The 20,327-nt window shown below is 41.7% G+C and overlaps 2 protein-coding genes across 7 annotated transcripts in view; one reads left to right on the top strand and one right to left on the bottom strand.

The window, feature by feature from the left end:
- Nucleotides 1–1,126: 1,126 nt before the first annotated feature.
- On the bottom strand, nucleotides 1,127–19,976 carry BTD (biotinidase). Of its 4 annotated transcripts, none has more exons than XM_074270776.1 (4): nucleotides 10,905–11,041; nucleotides 8,360–8,594; nucleotides 4,997–5,146; nucleotides 1,127–2,793 (listed from the first exon to the last, which is right to left on the bottom strand). In XM_074270776.1, exons 2-4 carry the CDS (start codon nucleotides 8,576–8,578, stop codon nucleotides 1,651–1,653), a joined length of 1,512 nt encoding a protein of 503 aa, XP_074126877.1. In that variant the 5' UTR covers nucleotides 8,579–8,594; nucleotides 10,905–11,041; the 3' UTR covers nucleotides 1,127–1,650. The 4 variants fall into 4 exon arrangements, with proteins under 4 accessions (XP_074126877.1, XP_074126876.1, XP_074126878.1 ...); XM_074270775.1 differs by lacking the exon at nucleotides 10,905–11,041 and adding an exon at nucleotides 19,862–19,976 and having other exon boundaries at nucleotides 1,128–2,793; XM_074270777.1 differs by lacking the exon at nucleotides 10,905–11,041 and adding an exon at nucleotides 12,711–13,123 and having other exon boundaries at nucleotides 1,128–2,793.
- HACL1 (2-hydroxyacyl-CoA lyase 1) overlaps nucleotides 19,686–20,327 on the top strand; it is a 68,104-nt gene continuing 67,462 nt past the window's right edge. For all 3 annotated transcript variants that reach the window (XM_074270772.1, XM_074270774.1, XM_074270773.1), the window contains exon 1: nucleotides 19,686–20,233. In XM_074270772.1, coding sequence (XP_074126873.1) covers nucleotides 20,147–20,233 — 87 coding nt within the window. In that variant the 5' untranslated portion in view covers nucleotides 19,686–20,146. The remainder of the gene's footprint in view (nucleotides 20,234–20,327) is intronic.

Here is a 20,327-nt window from a genome sequence, read left to right on the forward strand (position 1 = left end):
TCTGCTCTTCCCTCCAGATCCTGAAATGACTATGTTATTATTATGGTTATTGTACAGCTTATATTATTTGTATGTTTGACAAGTCTACTAGTATGAATGTCTTAATCAAAAGATGTATGGTATGCTCACCTGGTAAGATGATGGAGTAGAAAGAAAACTTCAAAGTTTGTCTTTTAAAATTTTAACCACTCTGAAAATCAGATAGTAAGAATACTTCGGTGGCTGGAGGCTTACAGTATGTATGTAAAACTAATTGCCTGGTTCCTATTGAGCCTAATTCTTTTTCTCCCCCCAATGACAGTAAAATAAACAATAAATTTGTAGGATTTTGTGCTCCAAATTTTTCTCCCTCCTTCCTCCCTAAGACAGCAAGCAAATCTGATATAGGTTGAATATATGGAATTCTTTTAAACTTATTTGCATATTTGTCATGTTGTGAAAGAAAAATTAGACAAAGAGAAAAGCCACAAGAAAAACAAGCAAGCAAAGGTGAAAATACTATTCTATCCATTCACTCTCCATAGTTGTCTCTCTAGATGTGGATAGGTCCCAAGTCAATTGGAATTGCTTTAAATCATCTCATTAAGAACGCATTCTGTCATCTTAGCCAATCTGAGAGGTGTAATGCTACCTCAAAGTTGTCTTTTTCTATTTCCCTAATCAGTAGTGAGTTAGAACATTATTCTTAACACAAGGAAACCAGCTATGCATTCTTAGAGCTTAGAAATGATGGGAAAATACATTTCAAAGCTAGTTTTCTAAACTTGGAAGTAAACAAGTGTTTAAAATCTCATCTTCTCCATTATTTATGGTCAAAGTAGGTAACACAAAAGTATTTTGGTTAATTATCACCATATTTTATCCATTTCTAATACAATGGCATGTTTTCAAAATATATCATAGCTTATCACAAAGTATTCAATAGAAGAGCTTGGAATGTGTGAGATTAATACAGGTGGTGACACCTATGTTTATGTTATGGCCTAAAATGAGTTTAACTATCAAAACCATGGTAAAACTCAATTCAACCTAAAGTTTCTGTTAATTGATTTCCCATCACTTTGTCATGATCCCTTTCCCATTTATTTCCTGACTGACAAGATGAGGCAAGAACAAGAGTCCATCAGATTTTTTTAAAATGCCAATTTATTATTTTTGAATGCTTCTATCATCTTCCTTCCATCTACCATCTGGCACTGTTTTTCTGAAAAAAATTTTTTTTCCATGCAACTGTCTAATTTATAAGTCATTAGAAAGGAAATAAACTCTGAAAATTCCAGCTTTTCTGGAGACAGTGCCCATTTAAACAAATTCCATTTGTACAACAGGTCTTATGGCTTTGAATGTCTAGTAGTTCTTAAAGGACATTAAAAATTGATCACAGATTACTTGAAACTGTCTCTGGAATTTGTGTTTAAAAGAAATGGAATAAAGGAGATCTACCCATGATGCTACAGTGCCAAATGTCTTCCTTTGGAAGAAAGCATCCCTTTATTAACAGCATCCTTGGACTCAGCTGGCGTCCATCTGTCCACCCAGAGCCCTAAACAATGAAGATGATTTGTGTTTTTTATTTTTAACATAAGCCATGTATTAACCAATGAATTTGACTTATCCCAATGTACTCATCCCATGGACTAGTTGGTTGTATTAATCCCTCTCATACCAGCGTCCATACAAAGCAGCTGTAAGTAACCCTTCAGACAACTGATTTTTCCTCATGAAATAATGGCTGCCTTCCCAGCCCACTTGGCCTGGGATTTCCAGTGTCATTCCAGAAGTGAGTAATATAGGAAACACATAGGAGGTACTGAAATTTCCCCGGAGGTGAAAGTCAAAAGTATCAGTAGCGTTTGTTATCTCCTGTCCACAGGTCTCAAATTGGGGGCCACCACATTTCACCAGAGCACATGCTTGAACGTAGTAAGTGCCGTGTACTGTATGAAGATCATCAAAGACCCCAAGAGCGTAAAAATCATCGGATAAGACGTGCCTCTGGTAATCCACATAACAACAGAGGGAATTGGAACAGACTTGGAGGCTGCCTTGCTCTTCCCAAGCTGGAACCAGAGTGAAATTGTCATACATCATCGTAGAGTGGAAGGAAGGCACCTCGTGGCTCCATCCTGGGAATTCGTTACAAGGAGCGTGCGTGCCATTCTTACAGTTAGGCTCTGCTGAGGAGAATTCTCTGTAGGACTCATAAATACTGTTCGTGTCTGCTTCTGCAGGGGGGTCGGATAACCGGGCTATGATGAGTTTGCCTTCAGGACTCTCCATGTTGTGGTACCAAAAGGACTTCTGTGGGGTATGAATGCCACTGCCCGTCATGCCCAAGGAAGGGTGGTGGTTATTTACTGCCAGAACATTGACGTTGAAAGCAACTGCAAAAGCCTGTTGGATCTCAATACTTGCCAGGAGCGGGAGCTGGTTCATCCATGCAGCTGTAAACACAACATGTTTGACTCCATAGTCCTTCACAAGTCTCATGGCTGGTTCGAAGAACAATATATCGAAGCAAATAAAAATGCCAAATTTGTCAGCAAAAGGTGTATCAAAGGTACTGTAATCAACTTCAGGAGGAGTATCAAAAGCATATTCAAAATAGAGGTTCTGCTTGCGATAGCTGGTGACAAAGGTGCCGTTATCACTGAACACGACATTAGTATTGAACTGATACCGTCCATCAGATGGGCAATGTGCATCACTATTGTTACAAGGCTGCTTAGTTCCCAGATTAGCCACCAGGTACATTTGGCCCATGCTGGCCATACAACTCAACCGCTGGAGGACCTAGCAAACCAAATTGACAAATAAAAATAAATAAAGAGAATACTAGTGTATATTACTTGTCATTGGCCTTCCATATATCAAGAAACTCAATGATGATGATAAGAGCTAGTGGTATTTGTGCTGTACAAATGCTAACCCACAACAACCTCACAACAACCCTGAGAGGTAGGTGCTATTATCCCCACTGACTTGTCCAGGGTCAAGAAACTTGTAAATAGTCACCTTTGAACTCAGGTCTTCCTACTTCCACACATTCCATCTACTATGCTAGGCAATGAAACAAGTCAGTCTTAAGTAGCTACTATGATATATGCTAGGAACAAAGGAAACAAAGATGAACTAGAGGCTATTTCTGCCTTCAAAGTGCTTAAATCTAATGGGAGAGAATAAGAAACATCAAATGCATACAAATAAACATCATAATGTATTATGTAACCTACAAATAAATATAAAAATACTTAGAAGCAGTGGAGAGATCACTGACCGGAAGAGTCAGGAAGATCTGAATTCAAATGTGACTATCTGGAAGATTCTGGAGAAGTCACTTTTTGCCTCAGTCCCTCATCTATGAAATGGGGACACACTTCAGTTTCTTGGCCAAGAAAAGCCCATGGACAAAGTCCATCAGAATATATATTTGTAAGAGATGTATCAAAGGCAAGCAGGGTAGAAGCATTTTTCACTGAAAGATCATGTTGTGGTCTATCAGGAGGCCATTTCCTAAGTGGCAGGTGTAGAAACATTGCATTGCAGATATACAGAATTACAGAGAAAGCACAGGAAGTCTTGGGGGATGAGCAAGTAGAACACTGGGCACACATAAAGGGAGTCACAGAAACCCAAAGCAGAAAGTTTGGAATAAATCGCAGGAACTTAAGAGAATTTGAACCCAGGGAATAAGCAGTAGAAAGCCTTAAAGTTTTTTTGTTTGTTTGTTAGTTTTAAAAACCAGGGGAACAACAGGATCAGAACCATATGTGGCTAAAATAAACCTGACATCGGTATACAGGAGAGATTCTGCTAGGGGAGAGATTAGTGATAGGAGTAGGGTAGCTGGCAGGAGAGCCAGTCTCAAAGCCCTGAAGACCTTGATTCCAGTACCATTTCTGACTCACCAGCTGAGTGACTACCAAAGAAATCATTTTACTAGTACGTGAAATTCTCCAAGGATCTAAGTTACAGAGAAGATGTCAACATGATTTGGTACAGGGTGTTGCCTCATTTGGGAGTCTGTTACATCAAGGAAATCACAGTTCCAGCCCCTACCCTCATCACAGTAATTTATGGGACAGATTATGAGCTTTTTGGAGAATGGACTGGAAAGAGGAGAGATTTGAAGCAAAGGGACCAGTTAGGACTGCTTCTGAGCTCTATGTTGGCACCCTGCGTGAAACATAGTAGTGTGTCACTATAAATTATATAAATAATAATAAATGCTCCATCTAGCTTATGTATTTCTTTATCTACCTTTCTTTCTCTGTCTATGATTTGGGATAAGCACCTCATTATCCCTGAAATTATTTCTTCATATGTAAAATAAAGAATGAGAATTAATACTCACACCCACCTCCAGAGGGCTGTAGTGAGAATGAGAGAATATAAACAAATCACTTTGCAGACCAGCAAAGTGATGTTTAACTGACAGCTGAAATATCTTTTCTTTAAAAACAAATAAAAAGAACCAATCCCCCCTGGAAAATCACTTGGTTTAGTAATTCTCTAATGCATTTATCATGTGACATTGCACAGTACAGTTATTGTATCAAATTGTGGGATAGTAAATTCTTTGATTAGCTCAGTAATATATCTCCTGTAACGACTAGCTCTGTGTGATATACTTTATAAAGATCTGTTGAATGAATACATGAATTGAGCAACCATTGATAATTCTCCCAATTAATTAAGGAAGATGTATTGCATGTCTAGTCCTGTGGCAGAAATAATGGAGGATCTTCAACAACCTGTTTTGTATTTGAAGGAATGAGGAAAATATCAATAAATGAACATTTAAAAGATTTCCTGGATTTTGACTTATTTCTTGATATAGGTGAGTAGATTTCAGACTACTCCCCAAACTTCTTTTGAAGCTTCCAGAATTTCTCTTAGATACTGACTAAGACCATTCAGTTATTGTTTCTTATCCCACAATTGACCTAAATTCTATTCACGTGGCTTTAAGAAGAGGCAAACCTGTAGCACCCACCTCAGTGTCATTGAACTTATATGGTTCTAGGCATGGATTCCATTCCTCAGACTGGAGAGATGGAAGAAAGTCCAGAAATGGGTAAAGGGAATTTCGGGTAAAGTTGAATCCATGAATCCCATCTTCTGGAAATACGATAATCTGCACCCCCTGTCAATTAAAAGGTCAAAATACAATATGATTAGAGGAAAGGCCTAGATGATGTTTTTAATTGTCATATGAGGAAAACATTTACATTACACTCTAAACAAGTTATATTGAGGAATGACTGTCCTCAGCTGCAAATTGAGTTATTTTAAGAACAGAGACCAACCCAGAAGCCCTTCCTTGAATTAGCAGACACACAAGTCCCTGGTAAAAGAATTGAATGAAGATTTAGTTTTCAGAATTATGAAAATTAGAAATATTAATATTAAAACAGAATCAAAAATTGAAACCTAAAAAAATGGGAGGTTGGGACCCACAAGGACATCAAAGAATATAATCAGGGGCAGAGGTTTTTCATACAACATAAGCTCTTTGAGGGCAGGGATTGGCTATATAAAGAAGGGAAAGTTCTAATCAGTAATTTCTGTAAATCCAATTAATGGGGAATGGAGAGAGGGACTTGCCCTTCATGATAGGAAAAAAATGCTTCCTTTACAGTTTCAAAAGGGTGTCTACTAACCTAGGCACCCATTCTTGCAAGAATATAAAATAAAATCTTTCCTGCATTCAGTGAATCAGTGAAGTTCTCAGTAAGAGTTTTTCTTAGACTGATTAAGAAGGCCTGGCACTCGGAGGGGGGCCTCTGCTGAAAGAGCTCACATCCACCATTGTCTCCTGAAATTCACTTAAATGACTCCCTATTTCCGCTCTTGACCATTGGTACCAACGTGGGGTTTGAGAGAGAGAGAGAGGATAGCAAAATCAAGAAGCATCTTAGAGAGCAGCTAAGTCAGAAGACATTTTAGTTTGAAATGATTATTATTTTCTGTGGCAAAATGACGAACCAGATTATGTTTTGTTCAAGTTAATATTAAATGAACTTGCATTTTCTAAGCAGAGTGAGAAATTGAATAGGAACTAAGTTAGCAAGCATCTAAGTACCATGCTAAGCACTTGGAAAACAAAAAAAAGACAAAATCCAGTCTTGCTCTTGGAGCTCAGGATCTTCTTGTTAGAAAGACCAAGTCCAACATTAACCAGCTATAAAACAAGTGTTTCTTTTGCAAGAATTCCCAGCAAGTTACAGCCAGCATAGATTGAATCATTTTAATTCCTTTGTCTTTTGGCCTCTGGGTAAAGATATAAATAGACTGCTCCATGTACCAAATAACAAAGGCTGACATTTTACATGAAGCTTCAAGGTTTTGCAAAGTGCTTTTTAAAAAACATGATGTCAGCTGCTTCCCCCTCCAACCCTTTGGGGTTAAGTACTGCTATTATCATTTGGCAGATGAGTTGCTACAGTGACTCTCCAGTGATCATACAAATAAATACCAAGGAAATGGGATTCAAATCCAGGCCCTAAACCCTTTCCACTAAACCAGGTCCAAATGTGACATCCTTCCATTCAGCCAGAACATTGTATAGTTCCAGGGTTCTGGCACACTTGAGGAGGGCTCCTGGGTAGCCTAACTATGGAAGCTGGCCTTGGGAGAAAAACTATACCTGAGCTTGCCACAGATTTGTCTCTTCAACCCAGTTATCAGATGCAGCTAACTTCACCATGGGGGACTCTCAATCACTCCATTGCTCAGTTTGAGAAATTTATAACTAGATTTAAAGCCTTTAATTTTTCTTCATATAGGTTTCCCTATTGAATGGAATCGATTGGATGAAAATATTTTTCAGTATTGAGCCACATGATCCCTGTTCCCAGAACTGGGATCCTGGGAAGGTCATTTAATCTCTGAAAGGATGAACTTGAACCCTGGGATTCGAGAAGTTGTAGGAAGTGTCATGACAGGTGGGAGGCCACGAGCATTGGTAACAATTGTTCAAGGATGCTTACATCCTTTTAGTTATCCAATGAGAAGGCTTGAGTCTTTTGCTTTTAAACCCTGCACATGGTGGGATGGCTCCCAGGTGTGTCTGAGCCTCTACCGGAGGAGATTAAATGCTTTCTCTTTGTACCAGATGTCTGATTAGTTAATTGGGAAGGGAGTCTAGCACTGGACCCATCCCACACACTAAGAGACTCAACCTCGTAGTTTGACAAACAATTCCCTTTTCTGTGCCCCAACTGAGTTGATTTCTTTTTCTTACCCATTCTCCTTGGTAGGGGTAGGAAGTGAGTCATGAGCAAAGCAGACACTGACAGTCCCTTTTGTACATCTGACTTGGGGCTGCCTCAATTACTCTGTTCTGTGAACTGCCTAAGGACTGAGATTATTCATTTTCTCAACATGGGACTGGAATTTTGTGTCTGGTAACCTGAAGGCAACAAACTGGCTGTAAATGATTACCTTTCAATGTAACTTTTTGAAGACATAACCAAGATGTCATTAATAATTTGGATGATTTGACTTTAAAAAGTTGCTTTGGAACACTGGCACTTGAATGTTGAATGTCACTGTATGCATGAAATTATATATTTCGGATAGTATGAGCTTTTAATGTTGTCATTAAACTCAAATTAACCTGGCATTGGCAGTGTAGCCATAAGTTTCTGATGTTAGTAAAACAAAATTGGCAACTTGAAATTAAACATGCCAAGGTTTTGATACACTTAAGATATTAATGAAATACTTCTAAACACTGATGTGAAGTGTCCAGATTCTCAGATGTCTGTTGCGCGAGTTTTGTTTAGTTGTGTGTTTTTTGGGGGTTTTTCCTCTCTGAATGTCTGGCACATTGCAATCCTCAAACATGTGGCATTATCAGTGACATGTACATTCAGCGGTAACATTTTAGCAAGTTATTAGCCAGCAATATTTTCAGTTCATAAATAAGAACTCAAATCATATGCAAGAATGGGTTTGAATTTGCTGAATGTAAAGATTGAACTTCAAGTCACTATAGGGTCAGTAATTGCTCAACCTATTAGTTATGCTAGCACTGCATGTGCTGTGCATATTCTGATTTTACTAAAATAAAGTTGAGCTGTTAAAAAAAAAAATTTACTTTGGTTCCTGTTTGGAGGCAGTGTGGCCTAATTGGTAGAGCTGGACTTGGATTCAGGAGACCCTGCTTGACTCTCAATTCAGACATTTAAATGATGGGTAAGTGACCTTGGCCTAGAGAAGGAAGATACAAACAAAGATACAAGCAAAGGAGCCTGTTGCTCAACCTCCAACCAGGTCGAGGTCAGTTCTTATTAGTCTTAGGGCTTTGTGTGGTTGCTGGCCGGCAGGCCACAACCGGGACAAGTTTTCTCACCTCCTTTGAGGCAGCCATTACTTGTTCTTCATACAGATCTAGATTCTGGTTCATGAATCTCAGGGCTGACTCCCGATCTGTGAGGTCTTTAGGATTTGGAGTCAATATTGACCGGTGCTCATAGACAGCGGCGACATAATGGCGTTCCGGATGGCCTTCCAAGGAGATAATTTGATAACACAAGAGGAAAAGACCGAGTTTATAGCCGGCTCCAAGCATAATGTGGGCAATAAATCTGAAACACAACAGACAAGGGAAAAACTGTTGAATCAAGAATCATGCCAGGAATTTAACATTTGCAGCTGTGATTTATTAATCCTGACAATTGAATCCAGACACCCAACTAAAGTAGGACTAAGATTTTGTTTCATGTCCCTAATAAAAGGGCATGTGTTTCTCTTTAAACATGTCCCAATCTAAGTTTCAAATAGCACTCTACACTAATTCCCAGCCATTTCTAAAGGCCCAGTGTTGGCCAATTTTCTACAAAACCTATCATTCACTTCTCTCACTTTAATTAATAACATTGATTATAATTGGTGTGGTTTAGTTTCTCACTATTTTAGCTCATCCATCTGCACTTACTTAAATCTACAAAATGACCAGAGTAATAAAAACTAGAGCTATAAACAGAAATGAATTATAGATTTCCCTGGCATTTTTCTTAGTAACAAATTTAAAAGCTAGCTAAATCTTATTTCCTTGAGTACATATTTTTTAAAATATGCTGACCGGCTCAGATGAGTATTACTGCTGTCATTTATAAGCAGACCTAAGAAAAAAAAAAGTTTCCCATGAAACACTGCTTTTTCTCTCTGCTTTTAGAAATTATCAAAGTTTACTTCCCTGTATTTTATCCCAAGAAACAACTGGCATTGTGGGTAATGGGCTGGTTTTAATATCAGAAATCCAATTCATCAACAAAGCTTTTTCCTATGGGCCAGGAACTGTGCTGGATGCTAGGGATAAAAAGATACTTCTTGGAATCTCCAAGGAACTTTCTGAGCAAAGACAACACATCCATGGGGGGAGGAGAGGAAGGGGAAGAGTGGGTGTAAAAGAGGATGATTTAGGTGCTGGAAGAGCAGCAGAGGCACCAGAAATGTTTCTTAGAGAAGGTGATGATTCCTGCTCGAACAGGGAGTGAAAGTCTGAGAGACAGCAGGGGAAGGATGGGTATTAAATTAAGGCAAGCTGGGAGGCCTCGAATCCAAGGCCAAAGGTAGCTTGGGACTTAAACTTAGGTTTTGTCTGCAAGTAAGCAGGGAACCACCAAGTTTACATATCAGGAAGGACAAGATAGGGCGCAGGCCACAGGGTTGAAGATTGGAGCAGGAAAAGATAGAAAGCAGGGAGGCCAGTAATGAGATCCTTTTTAAGGGGATTAGGTTCTGAACTAGGAAGGTGATGAGATATCCTGAAGACAGATAATGAAACTTGGCAGTTTGAGGTGGTTGCTGAAGACCACTGAAATAACCAACCTATAGGAAGAGAATAGTATCTAAAGATCCACAAAATGCGTAATTAGAACAAAAATGTGTAGGAAGGCCGCAGCTAGGACTCAACATCCCCCATTTCTCAGAATGAGAGCCTTCTCACTCATCTCGGGGGCATTTCTGGCCACCTAATACACACAAACACAACATCCAGATTGTCAATTACCAAGATTGGTTGGCACCCTACATGGGATTTCAGAAGCAACACTGAGGGGATGAACAAGGAGTCTTTCAGTGACAGATCACGAGTTCCAGGAAGAAACAAAGTAGAATTGATAAGCTTTCTTTGCTATGAAGTAAGCGTGAGGACAAGCCCAGAATGGAAAAGGGCATCTTTGAGAGAGATTACTTTTTCATTATATTTTTTAAAGACAATTTTCAACATGTACTTGATTAAGATTTTGATTGCCAATTTTTTTTCCCCTCCCTCCTTTAAGCAAGCCATCTGAAATAGGTGGTTGGAGTATGATAAAGAAATTGGGCTCCAGGGGCTTGAAAACAAGCCTGGGCTTTTATTTGGGCATTACTTGAGATAAGGGGGGGACATATCCTGCAAATTTCCTCCTTAAAAGGGAAAGGGTAACTCAGCAGAATGAGATGAAGAAAACAGTATAACTGGGCAGAGCAGATTAAGATTATCCCAGAGGTTTAGACAATCATGAGATAAGATCCTTTTGTTCTAATGAAAGAGAAAGAAAATGACAGGATTATTGGGGCTGGAGTAGCAGCTAGGACTCCTTCATAGGGATGATAAACATGAAATTACAGGCCAGAAATCCCTCCAGGCTCTCACAATGGGTTTTGCAATACAGCCTTTCTACAGCAAGAGATCATATGCAATACATTTGACATTAACATAATATAGAAATATTGTTTTGGTTTCAGGGTTACTTGCCTGAGTCTGGGCCCTTAGGCTGCTATTAAGTCCAGGTTTGGAGTTGGAACAGATGGAGACATTTGAAGATTACTCAAGAGTTCTCAAAAAGGAGCCACAGCAGAAGAAAGATACACAACAAGGCTTGGGTCTCAGAGGCAAGGGGGAGTCTTACCTTAGGTCCACGTGGAAGTCTGGTCACCCACAAGGATGCAAAACTCTCAGGGTAGCAGGGGGAAAAAAAGAGGAGGAAGGTGGGAGGGACCTGGCCAGCTGCAGCTCCTCCTCCTCAGATTGTTAGTCCTTCCTTCTCCAAAAGCATAATCCCATCAGGAAGAGTAGATCTAAATTTGCATTCTTCTCACCCCCACCCAGTCCTTATCTAAAATAAATTTAGATTAGGAAGGACCTTAGTTGAATAAGGTCAAGGTCACCCTCTGCATCAAGGACACCTTCATCTTCCTGATCTTTCCTGGAGAGAATGAGGCTGGTGACTTAGTAAGGCCTTCCTTCACTTCAATCCTAACATCAGTAGGGAAGGGAAGAAAGGGGGAATTCTTTAGATAAGGAATCTCAGAAAACTCTTTTGTTTCACAACCTTTTCACTATCAGTTGAGTGATTGTATCATGGATTTTTTTTATGAGAAAGGTTTTGGAAAGTTTCTGTTAATCATCTGTGTACAGTGGAATGGTTCCCCTCTACAAAGAAAACAATTAGAAAAGCTTTGTGAGGGCTGCCAAAGTCAAGAGCAATTTAGCACTCACTCACAGATAGCTTATATCACCATAGTTGAAAATTATTAAGTCCATAGAGGTGGATCCTTTCATTTGTCTTTGAATCCCTAACCCCTCGGGGGCCTTACTAGTAGCAGATATGCCTTAAATGTCTGGGGAACTGGACTGAAATAAAGAATATTAAGCATTTGTGCTGGAAAAGCTGCCACAGTAATGAGGTAAGGAAAAAGGAATACAGGTTTCAGCTTGAAGAAAAACAGCTGGAAAATATGCTTGGGATAAGGTCGATGATTAGGTTGTCCCATGGAACGAAGCCAGGTTACAAAGGATGGAAGAAATTGCAGGTGCTGGGGAAAGCTGCCAGCCAGGAAGAGGCAGAGGTGATATGGGAGCCGGGCACCAGAACCAGGGCAGAGGTGATCATGGAACTCCCAGAGTGACAAGGCTGCCTACCACAACCCCCCCAGGAGTACAGTCACTACTGTGAGGATGTTAGCTACCAAAGTGGTACCAAGAAGTACCTCTCCAAAAGGAGAGCTCATTGTTTTCTTGGAAATCTGAGCCAGGAGATTAATTTTTACTTCATAATTAAAAGCACTTGGTACTAATCACTATAATGGAAGCTGAATCAATATCCAGAGAGGAAAAGTGGGTTTTTTTCCTCTACTTGGCAAATAATTCACCTAGAGAAGGCAGCATAAACCATGTAAGTGTCTTATGTAATAAAATGTAAAGGCAGATAGATACACATTTGGGAAGTTTATAAATAGCCCAGGTGTCTTCTTTTTCTGTCTCATTTTAAGCGAAGGATCCCATCCACCTGAACCTGCCTCTCTTCCCTTTAGTCCCAAGAATAAGAAAGGAAGACTAAAAAATACAGCGGAGGAAAAGTCATACCGAGGAAATGAGGACTGGGGAGTCCCGTTGTTACCAAGAACTTGGCAAATATATATATAAATTTATATAAATTCTTATTTTTCTCTCAGATATACTATATATGCATATATATAGTATATTGAATATCTGAAAGAAAAGTAAGAATTTTTTAAAAAATAAAACCAAGAATTTTTTTGTATCCAAATAATGCCAGTGAGACAATTTCATTTTTTACCAGGAAATGATGGAAGAAGATAACATTTGGTGGTTTTTATATTAATCAAAACGGAAAAGGAAATAAATGGATTTTTTTTTTTAGACCCTCTATCATTGAAGCCCGGAATATTTCTACGGGAAACATCTAGGTGACCTTTCTGTCCTCGCCCTATCGCAAATGCCCCCAGGCTTGTTCAAGTGGGGAGCAGGAAACGTGGACAAGCACCCAAGTGCTGGGCCCCTCAGAGCTGGTCACTGGGACTTGGAAAACTCCTGCTCTCTATCGCCACCCTGCGGAGACGGTCGGTGTGGCTGACAGACGTCCGCAGGAGGCCGAGCGCCCAGGCGGGCTTCGGCCGGCGCGTCTTTCTCGCAGTCCTCCTTGGCCTTCCATTCTGCCCGGAAAGTCCCGCTTTCCAAGCTGGGCTGGCCCCGGTCCTCCCTGTTTGTTTCCATCCCGTAAGCTGAAGTTTCGGAGTTGGTCCTTGTGAAACTGACGCTCGACGTCGGGAGCCGCGCCCGGCGGGCGCCAGGAGGCTGCGGGCCCAGGTGTGACGCACCCCCGCGGAGGGAGCGCACGAGGGCCCTGGTCCACGGCAGGGAGGCCCGTGTGCGCAGAGAAGCATCAGTGAAAGGCTGGATGCCCCTTAGAGAGGCGCTGGCCTACTAATGCACGAAGAGCGGGCTAACTATGTGCCAGGGACCGGGAATGAACACCACAAGTGAAACAGTCCTTACCGGAGACAAGTTCATGTTTCATTGAAAGAAAACAAATACAGAACAGACAGACACAAGGCGGTGGGGGGGAGGGGCTCCGTTCGGAAGGATGCTTGGGCTGCTCCTCAAAGGGAGTGGTTGGAGGGGGGGCGGAGGGGAGGGAGGAGGGCACTTCTGGCACAGGGAACAGGGAGCCATCCCGGCAAGGGCAGGCGCCTTCCACAGAAATAGGGCTAGTTTGGTGAGTGCAGAGTTTTCAGGAAAGATGAGTTTGAAATGTTTTACAGACATTCTGTTTGCCGGCATATGAAGACTATATGATGATCAGTTTTGATGGGCCCGGCTCTCTTCAACAATGAGATGATTCAGGCCAGTTCCAATGGTTATTTTTATAACCAGAGAGAGGATTGTGGGAACTGAGTGAGGAGCACAACATAGCATTCTCACTCTTTTTGTTGTTAGCTTGCTTTTTATTTTCTTTTTTTTTTTTTTTTTTTTTTTTTTTTTACTGGTTTGATTTGATTTTTCTTGTGCAGCAGGATATTTGTATAACTATGTAGGCATATATTGGACTTAACATACATTTCTACCATGTTTAACATATATTGGAGGGGCAGCTAGGGGGCGCAGTGGATAGAGCACCTGCCTTGAATTCAGGAGAACCCGAGTTCAAATATGACCTCAGCCACTTAACACTACCTAGCTGTGTGACCCTGGGCAAGTCACTTAACCCCAGGCTCAGAAGGAAAAAAAACATATATTGGACTACATGCCATCCCAGAGGAGGGTGTGGGGGGAGGGGGAGAAATTGGAACACAAGGTTTTGCAAGGGCTAATGCTGAAGGAATTGTCCACGCATATGTTTTGAAAAATAAAAAGCTTTAATAAAGAAAAAAACAACCCATATTGTTTGAAAACCATCCTCCCAGAGTTGAGGATCAAATGAGATAGTAATTGTAAAGTGCTTAGCAGTGTCCATGTAACATTGATGTTACTTATGATGACGGTAAGAAGCCTATCCACTAGACCAGAGGCAAACACCTAACTCCCAAAGGAGATGAAAATGGAGCAGCTCCTGACTGATTTTAATGTATTGATTTTAATGTAATGTGTGTTAACAAAAACAGAACCATAGAATGTATATGGTATTCTGGGTCAGTGGGCTGCCCACTGGGGTTCTAAGGTCCACTTTATAACCTCCTTTTCTATTTGAGGATGGCTCCATTGTCCTGTAGGACAGATTTCACACCAAAAATTCACACTACCCACAGTCATTGGCACTTTCTTCAAATCTTTAAAGAGCTTTCCTCACTAAGCATCTATTCTGTCAGTTGTGACCATTTAAGGATTTATTTTAGCTTCTCTTCAGCAGTGTCTAATGTTGGAGCTACAAGTGAGGTCCATAATCCTACTGATTTTAACAGTCATGGAAGGATAGTCTGAGAGAATCTTGATTATCTAGCTCCACCAGCTTGGTTTGGATGAGCTAAATGACATTCAGACTACACAGAAAATAAATGGAAGAACTGGAACAAAATCCGGTTCTGTCTTCTGGCACCAATGCTAATGCCACTGGCCCTGCTTGGAGACTCTTCTCTCCCTCTCCCCCTGCCCTTGTTTGGATGTAGCCCCCCTCACATCTCTTGGGTCTTCTAGGTCACTTGAGAGAGCCACTGACCAAAGGCCAGCAAATGCAGACATTCTAAGGAGGTATAATCATCCAAATGGTGGGCCAGGGGCTGCACCCAGGAGGCCAAGGCTGGAGGCCCAGCTCAAGTTATTTAAGGTGGAGCAAATCCGTCCAAAAAAAAACACAGCAGGATGGGACCTTCCAGGAACAATGGAATTTTTTAAACCAAGGGCTGCTAGGGGGTGCCATAGTGCCCAGAGCATCTTCCTGAGTTCAAATCTGGCCTCAAACACCCCCTAGCTGGGTGACCCTGGGCAAATCATTTCACTCTGTCTGCCTCAGTTTCCTCATCTGTAAACTGAGGAGACAGAAATGGCAAATATTCCAGTTCTCTGCTAAGGTTAAAAAAAAATAAAAATGAAAAACTAAACTTAAAACAAACAAGGAAAATAGCTAAACTAAAGGGCAACTAAGTGGTCCAGTGGATAGAAAGCCCTGGCTTAGAGTCAGGAAAACTTGAATTCAAATCCAGCCTCATATATTTACTATCTGCGTGACTTTGGCAAAGTCACAACTGTGTTGCCTTAATTCACTGGAGGCAGAAGTGGCCAAGTACTCCAGTATCTTTGCCAAGAAAAACCCATGGACAGGATTGGTACAATATAATCCACAGGTAACAAAGAGTTGTATCCAAGTGAAGGACTGTACAGCCACAAACTAAACCAAAATGGTTTCTGCTACCCAGAAGGCATTTCAGGTTTCTCTGCACTCTTTCTAGGTAGAAAGCACAGAATTTAAATTCAAATAAATTCTTACCAAATCTTTGCCAAACTCACCAAATGAGAGACAGACCTTCCTACCATATTTTAGTGAATGAGCTGAATAAATGCAGATTTTCACAATTAAAGATGAAAAAGAAACCTACCCCAAAGAAGTAATAAAGAAATGTTGGTAATGTTCTTTGCAAAATCCTGAAATGATATTCCTTTAGGATTCTGTAATGATGTATATCACAATAACAATGATTAATCAATAAACACTTATTAAAGGCTTATTGGGCCAGAGAATGTGCTAAGTTTGGGGGATATTCAAGACAAAAATCAGACTCAGTTCTTGTTCCCATATTCCATGATATAAAATGATTAAAACTCTGCCACTCTTGTCTCAAACCAAGAAGAACAACTCAGGACATTTTGTGGAATCATCAGCAACCAAACTAGGGAACTTTGCACCATGAGTTGAAAGCTGTTTCAAGGTCAGAGATTGTATAAATAAGCCCAGTTTTTCTTCCAACAAACTTTCCTCCCCTCCCCCCACCTGCTGATCTGATTAAGTGCATCTTTGGCTCAGAAATTTCCCAACCTGTTCCCATTTCCATTTCCAAATCACCTGTGTAATCTTTAGTCATTCCTTTCCCCATCTGGGACAGGAGTTTGATAAATGCTTCCCGAATTGGTTGGAAAGAGTCATTACACAGCATGTAAAACCTGTTGTTGGGCTTTTAAAACCTGATGTATGGGTCCCTTCCAACCACCCCAGGCTTCCTGTACTTCCCTCCAGTTCCTCCAGGATCTCGCTGCTCGCCATCCAACAAGAAGATGCAGGTGTGGTGGTCCTTATGGTCTTCTCCACTTCAGCTAAGACTTCCTACAAGAACCCCACTGTCCCCTTCTGCTGGTTCTCTCCCTTTTATCCCTTGTTCAGCCAGAGAGGTGGCTGACTGTACACTTCTATGTTATATGCCAGAACTCTGAACTTGAAACAAAGGATTCTTACAAGGTACTAAGTCAGTGGAATTGATAGAGACCATAGTTATCTAATTTAGCATGGTTCAGTCTGATTGATCTGATCCTACAAGGACATGTTATGAGCCAGAACTTGACACAAGGTACTAAGTGGAATTGAGGAGACAGTGGTTAAATCTAGGGTAGCTTTGATTTAATCCTACAACAAATAATGGTTTCCTAGTGATTAAACGATTGTTGTGTACTCAAATGTACAGCATATAAGAAGCTCTCAGGGCCAGAGGAGACAAGCGCACCAGAAGCTCTCAGAGGTTGAGACAGATTCACTTCATCGGCTACCTTTGTGGTGGCTGGAGGCTGGAGCACCAATCTTTGGATTCCGAGAGAGGCCAGAGAAGGAGGCAGGAACTCAAGCTCTCGGAACCAAGACTACAGAAGGCCTCCAAGAAAGCTAGCCGGGCCACAGGGAAGGAGACTTTGAAAGAGATAATAAAGGATTGTTCCACTCTTGTGATGATTATTGAACTGAAAGGAAGGTTGCCTCCAGGGACCCCAAGAAAACAGAAACAGAGAACATTACGGTATAGAGAGAATATTACAGTTCTAGACAGGGAGCTCCTTAGGAGATGGGAAGATCTGCTGCTGTCTCTGAAACCTCAGTGCTAAACACACTTAAGTAGGCACTTAAGTACTCCTTGATCTGGCCTTGGTTTTGCAAGAAGCAGAGGCATAGATTTTCTCAGGCAAAATGGTAATTTTCTCACCTGGCCTCAGACCCTTCTCAGCTGGGTGATCCTGGGCAGTCACTTCACCTGCTTGCCTCAGTTTCCCCATCTGTAAAATGAGCTGGAAAAGGAAATGGCAAAACTGCTCCTTTATCTTTTGCTGAGAAAACCCTAAATGGGAATTCAGATGGGACCAAAAAAAATGACTGAACCACAATAACAAAAAGGACACTCTAAGGGCATCTACCTCCCAAGGTGGTCATGCAGATCAAATGACATCAGGTTATGGAAAGAACTTTGCAAACATTAAAGGCTAGTTGCTGCTGTTACTATACAAATTGGGTGAAACCACCTTTTCATAAATTAGCACAAGGCCTGTATACAGCAAGTGCTACATAAATGCTAGTTATAGGTATTACTATCATTACCTTTTTTTTTTTTGCTGAGGCAATTGGGATTAAGTGACTTGTCCAGAGTCACATGGCTAGGAAGTGTTAAGTGTCTGAGACCAGATTTGAACTCAGGTCCTCCTGAATTCAGGCCAATGCTCTATCCACTATAACTGGGTAAAGCAGCTTCTTTATCAATTATCACAAGATAACTGTAGAACTATGTATACATATACAATCTATACTTTAACATATTTAACATGTATTGGACTGCCTGGCAGCTAGGGGAGGGGGTGGGGGAAGGGAGGGAAAGTTAAAACAGAAGGTTTTGCAAGGGTCAGTGTTGAAAAATTACCCATATGAAAATAGGGACACTGATACATTGTTGGTGGAATTGCGAATACATCCAGCCATTCTGGAGAGCAATTTGGAACTATGCTCAAAAAATTATCCAACTGTGCATACCCTTTGACCTAGCAGCATTACTACTGGGCTTATATCCCAAAGAGATCTTAAAGAAGGAAAGGGACCCACATGTGCAAGAATGTTTGTGGCAGCCCTCTTTGTAGTGGCCAGAAACTGGAAACTGATGGATGCCCATCAATTGGAGATTGGTTGAATAAACTGTGACATGAATATTATGGAATACTATGGCTCTGTAAGAAATGACCAGCAGGATGAATACAGAGAGGCCTGGAGAGACTTACATCAACTGATGCTGAGTGAGATGAGCAGGACCAGGAAATCGTTGTGTACTTCAACAACAATACTGTATGAGGATCAATTCTGATGGACTGGCCCTCTTCAACAATGAGATGAACCAAATCAGCTCCAATAGAGCAGTAATGAACTGAACCAGCTACAGCCAGGGAAAGAACTCTGGGAGATGACTGAACCACTACATAGAATCCTCAATCCCTCTAATTTTGTCCGCCTACATTTCTGATTTCCTTCACAGGCTAACTGTACACTGTTTCGAAGTCCAATCCTTTTTGTTCAGCAAAATAACTGTTTGGACATGTATAACATATATTGTATTTAACTTATACTTTAATATATTTAACATGGATTGGTCAACCTGCCATGGGGGGGAAAGGAGGGGAAAAATTGGAACAAAAGGTTTGGCAGTTGTCAATGTTGTAAAATTACCCATGCAAATATCTGGTAAACAAAAACCATTTTTTTAAAAAAAGAAAAATTACCCATATATATATTTTGTAAATAAAAAACTATAATAAAAATAAATTAGCACATGCCTGTAAGTACTAGTTATCACTACCTTCATGTCATTATCACTGTGTAAACCAGCTCCTTCATAAATTAGGGTCTGTTCCCAGTAAGTGCTACATAAATGAGCACAGTGTCTGTACACAGCAAGTGCTACATAAATGCTAGTTATCGGTATTACTGTTATTATAAATGGGTAAACCAGCCTCTTTATAAATGAGCACGGTGTCTGTACACAGCAAGCGCTACATAAATGCTAGTTATCGGTATTACTGTTATTATAAATGGGTAAACCAGCCTCTTTATAAATGAGCACGGTGTCTGTACACAGCAAGCGCTACATAAATGCCCGCCACTATTTCATCATTTACAAACAGCTGTAAGGTTTAGCGAAACGCTGGGCATTCGATCCCTCCCACAACTCGGGAGGGGGGGGCGGTGCTGTTACTGACGGGCTCAGGAGCTCGGCCGTTTTTGTCAGAGCCAAGCCTTCGGAAGATTTCTCCCTCTGGCTCAGCTCCTTATTGGCCCCGCCCTCTAACGGCCGGGGCGAGCAGAGCTGGAGCTGCAGCAGGCAGAGAGGAGGGTGGGTCCCGCACGGTGGGCTCCCATTGGCGAGCACACGAAATAGACAGGCAGGGGGAGCCTGCCTTCGAGGTTCCAAGGGGCGGAGGAGGGGCGGGGGGCCGAGCCGGCGGGAGCCGCGAGCGAATGACCGTTGGGGAAGCGTGACAGGTTCCTCTCCTGCACACGCGCCTGCCCTCCTAGCCCCTCGCCCTCTGGAGCCGGGTAGTGACTGGCTGCGGAGGCTGAGGCGCGGCGGAGGCGCCCGCGTGCCAAGAACCACCGCTCCCCTTGCCGTGCCCACTAACCTGTTCCGCTGGATAAATCCTCGATATCTTCAGGGCCTCAGCTCGGCCCACTCATCCACCCACGAGGACTTTGGCCTCTAAGAGAACTGAGCTCTGATTGGAGAAAGGTTGTTGACATCCCATACGGGATGCCTGTGGCCTCGCCCCTTTATCTGTGATTGGTCAGTCTTCCTGTCAATCACAAAAAAGGGTGTTGGCCATTGGTGAAAGCGGGCCCGGGGCGAAGGGAGGAGGGTTTAAAGGTGTAGGATTCCCTTCTCGGCCCGAGCTGTCACCTAAGGGAAGATGGCTTCGAATTGGGCGGCGGGAGACGGCGAGAACCTAAAGACAGTGTCTGGCGCCGAGGTCATTGCCCAGGCGCTGAAAAAACAGGTGAGAATGACCCACGTGCGGAAGGGCGAGCCCCTTAGAGGGTCACTGGGGAATTCGTCGCGGACCGAGGCCGTGACGGGTAGGGGTAGGGGGT

The sequence above is a fragment of the Sminthopsis crassicaudata genome, chromosome 5, assembly GCF_048593235.1.
Source record: "Sminthopsis crassicaudata isolate SCR6 chromosome 5, ASM4859323v1, whole genome shotgun sequence".
In the NCBI taxonomy this organism is placed as follows: Eukaryota; Metazoa; Chordata; class Mammalia; order Dasyuromorphia; family Dasyuridae; genus Sminthopsis; species Sminthopsis crassicaudata.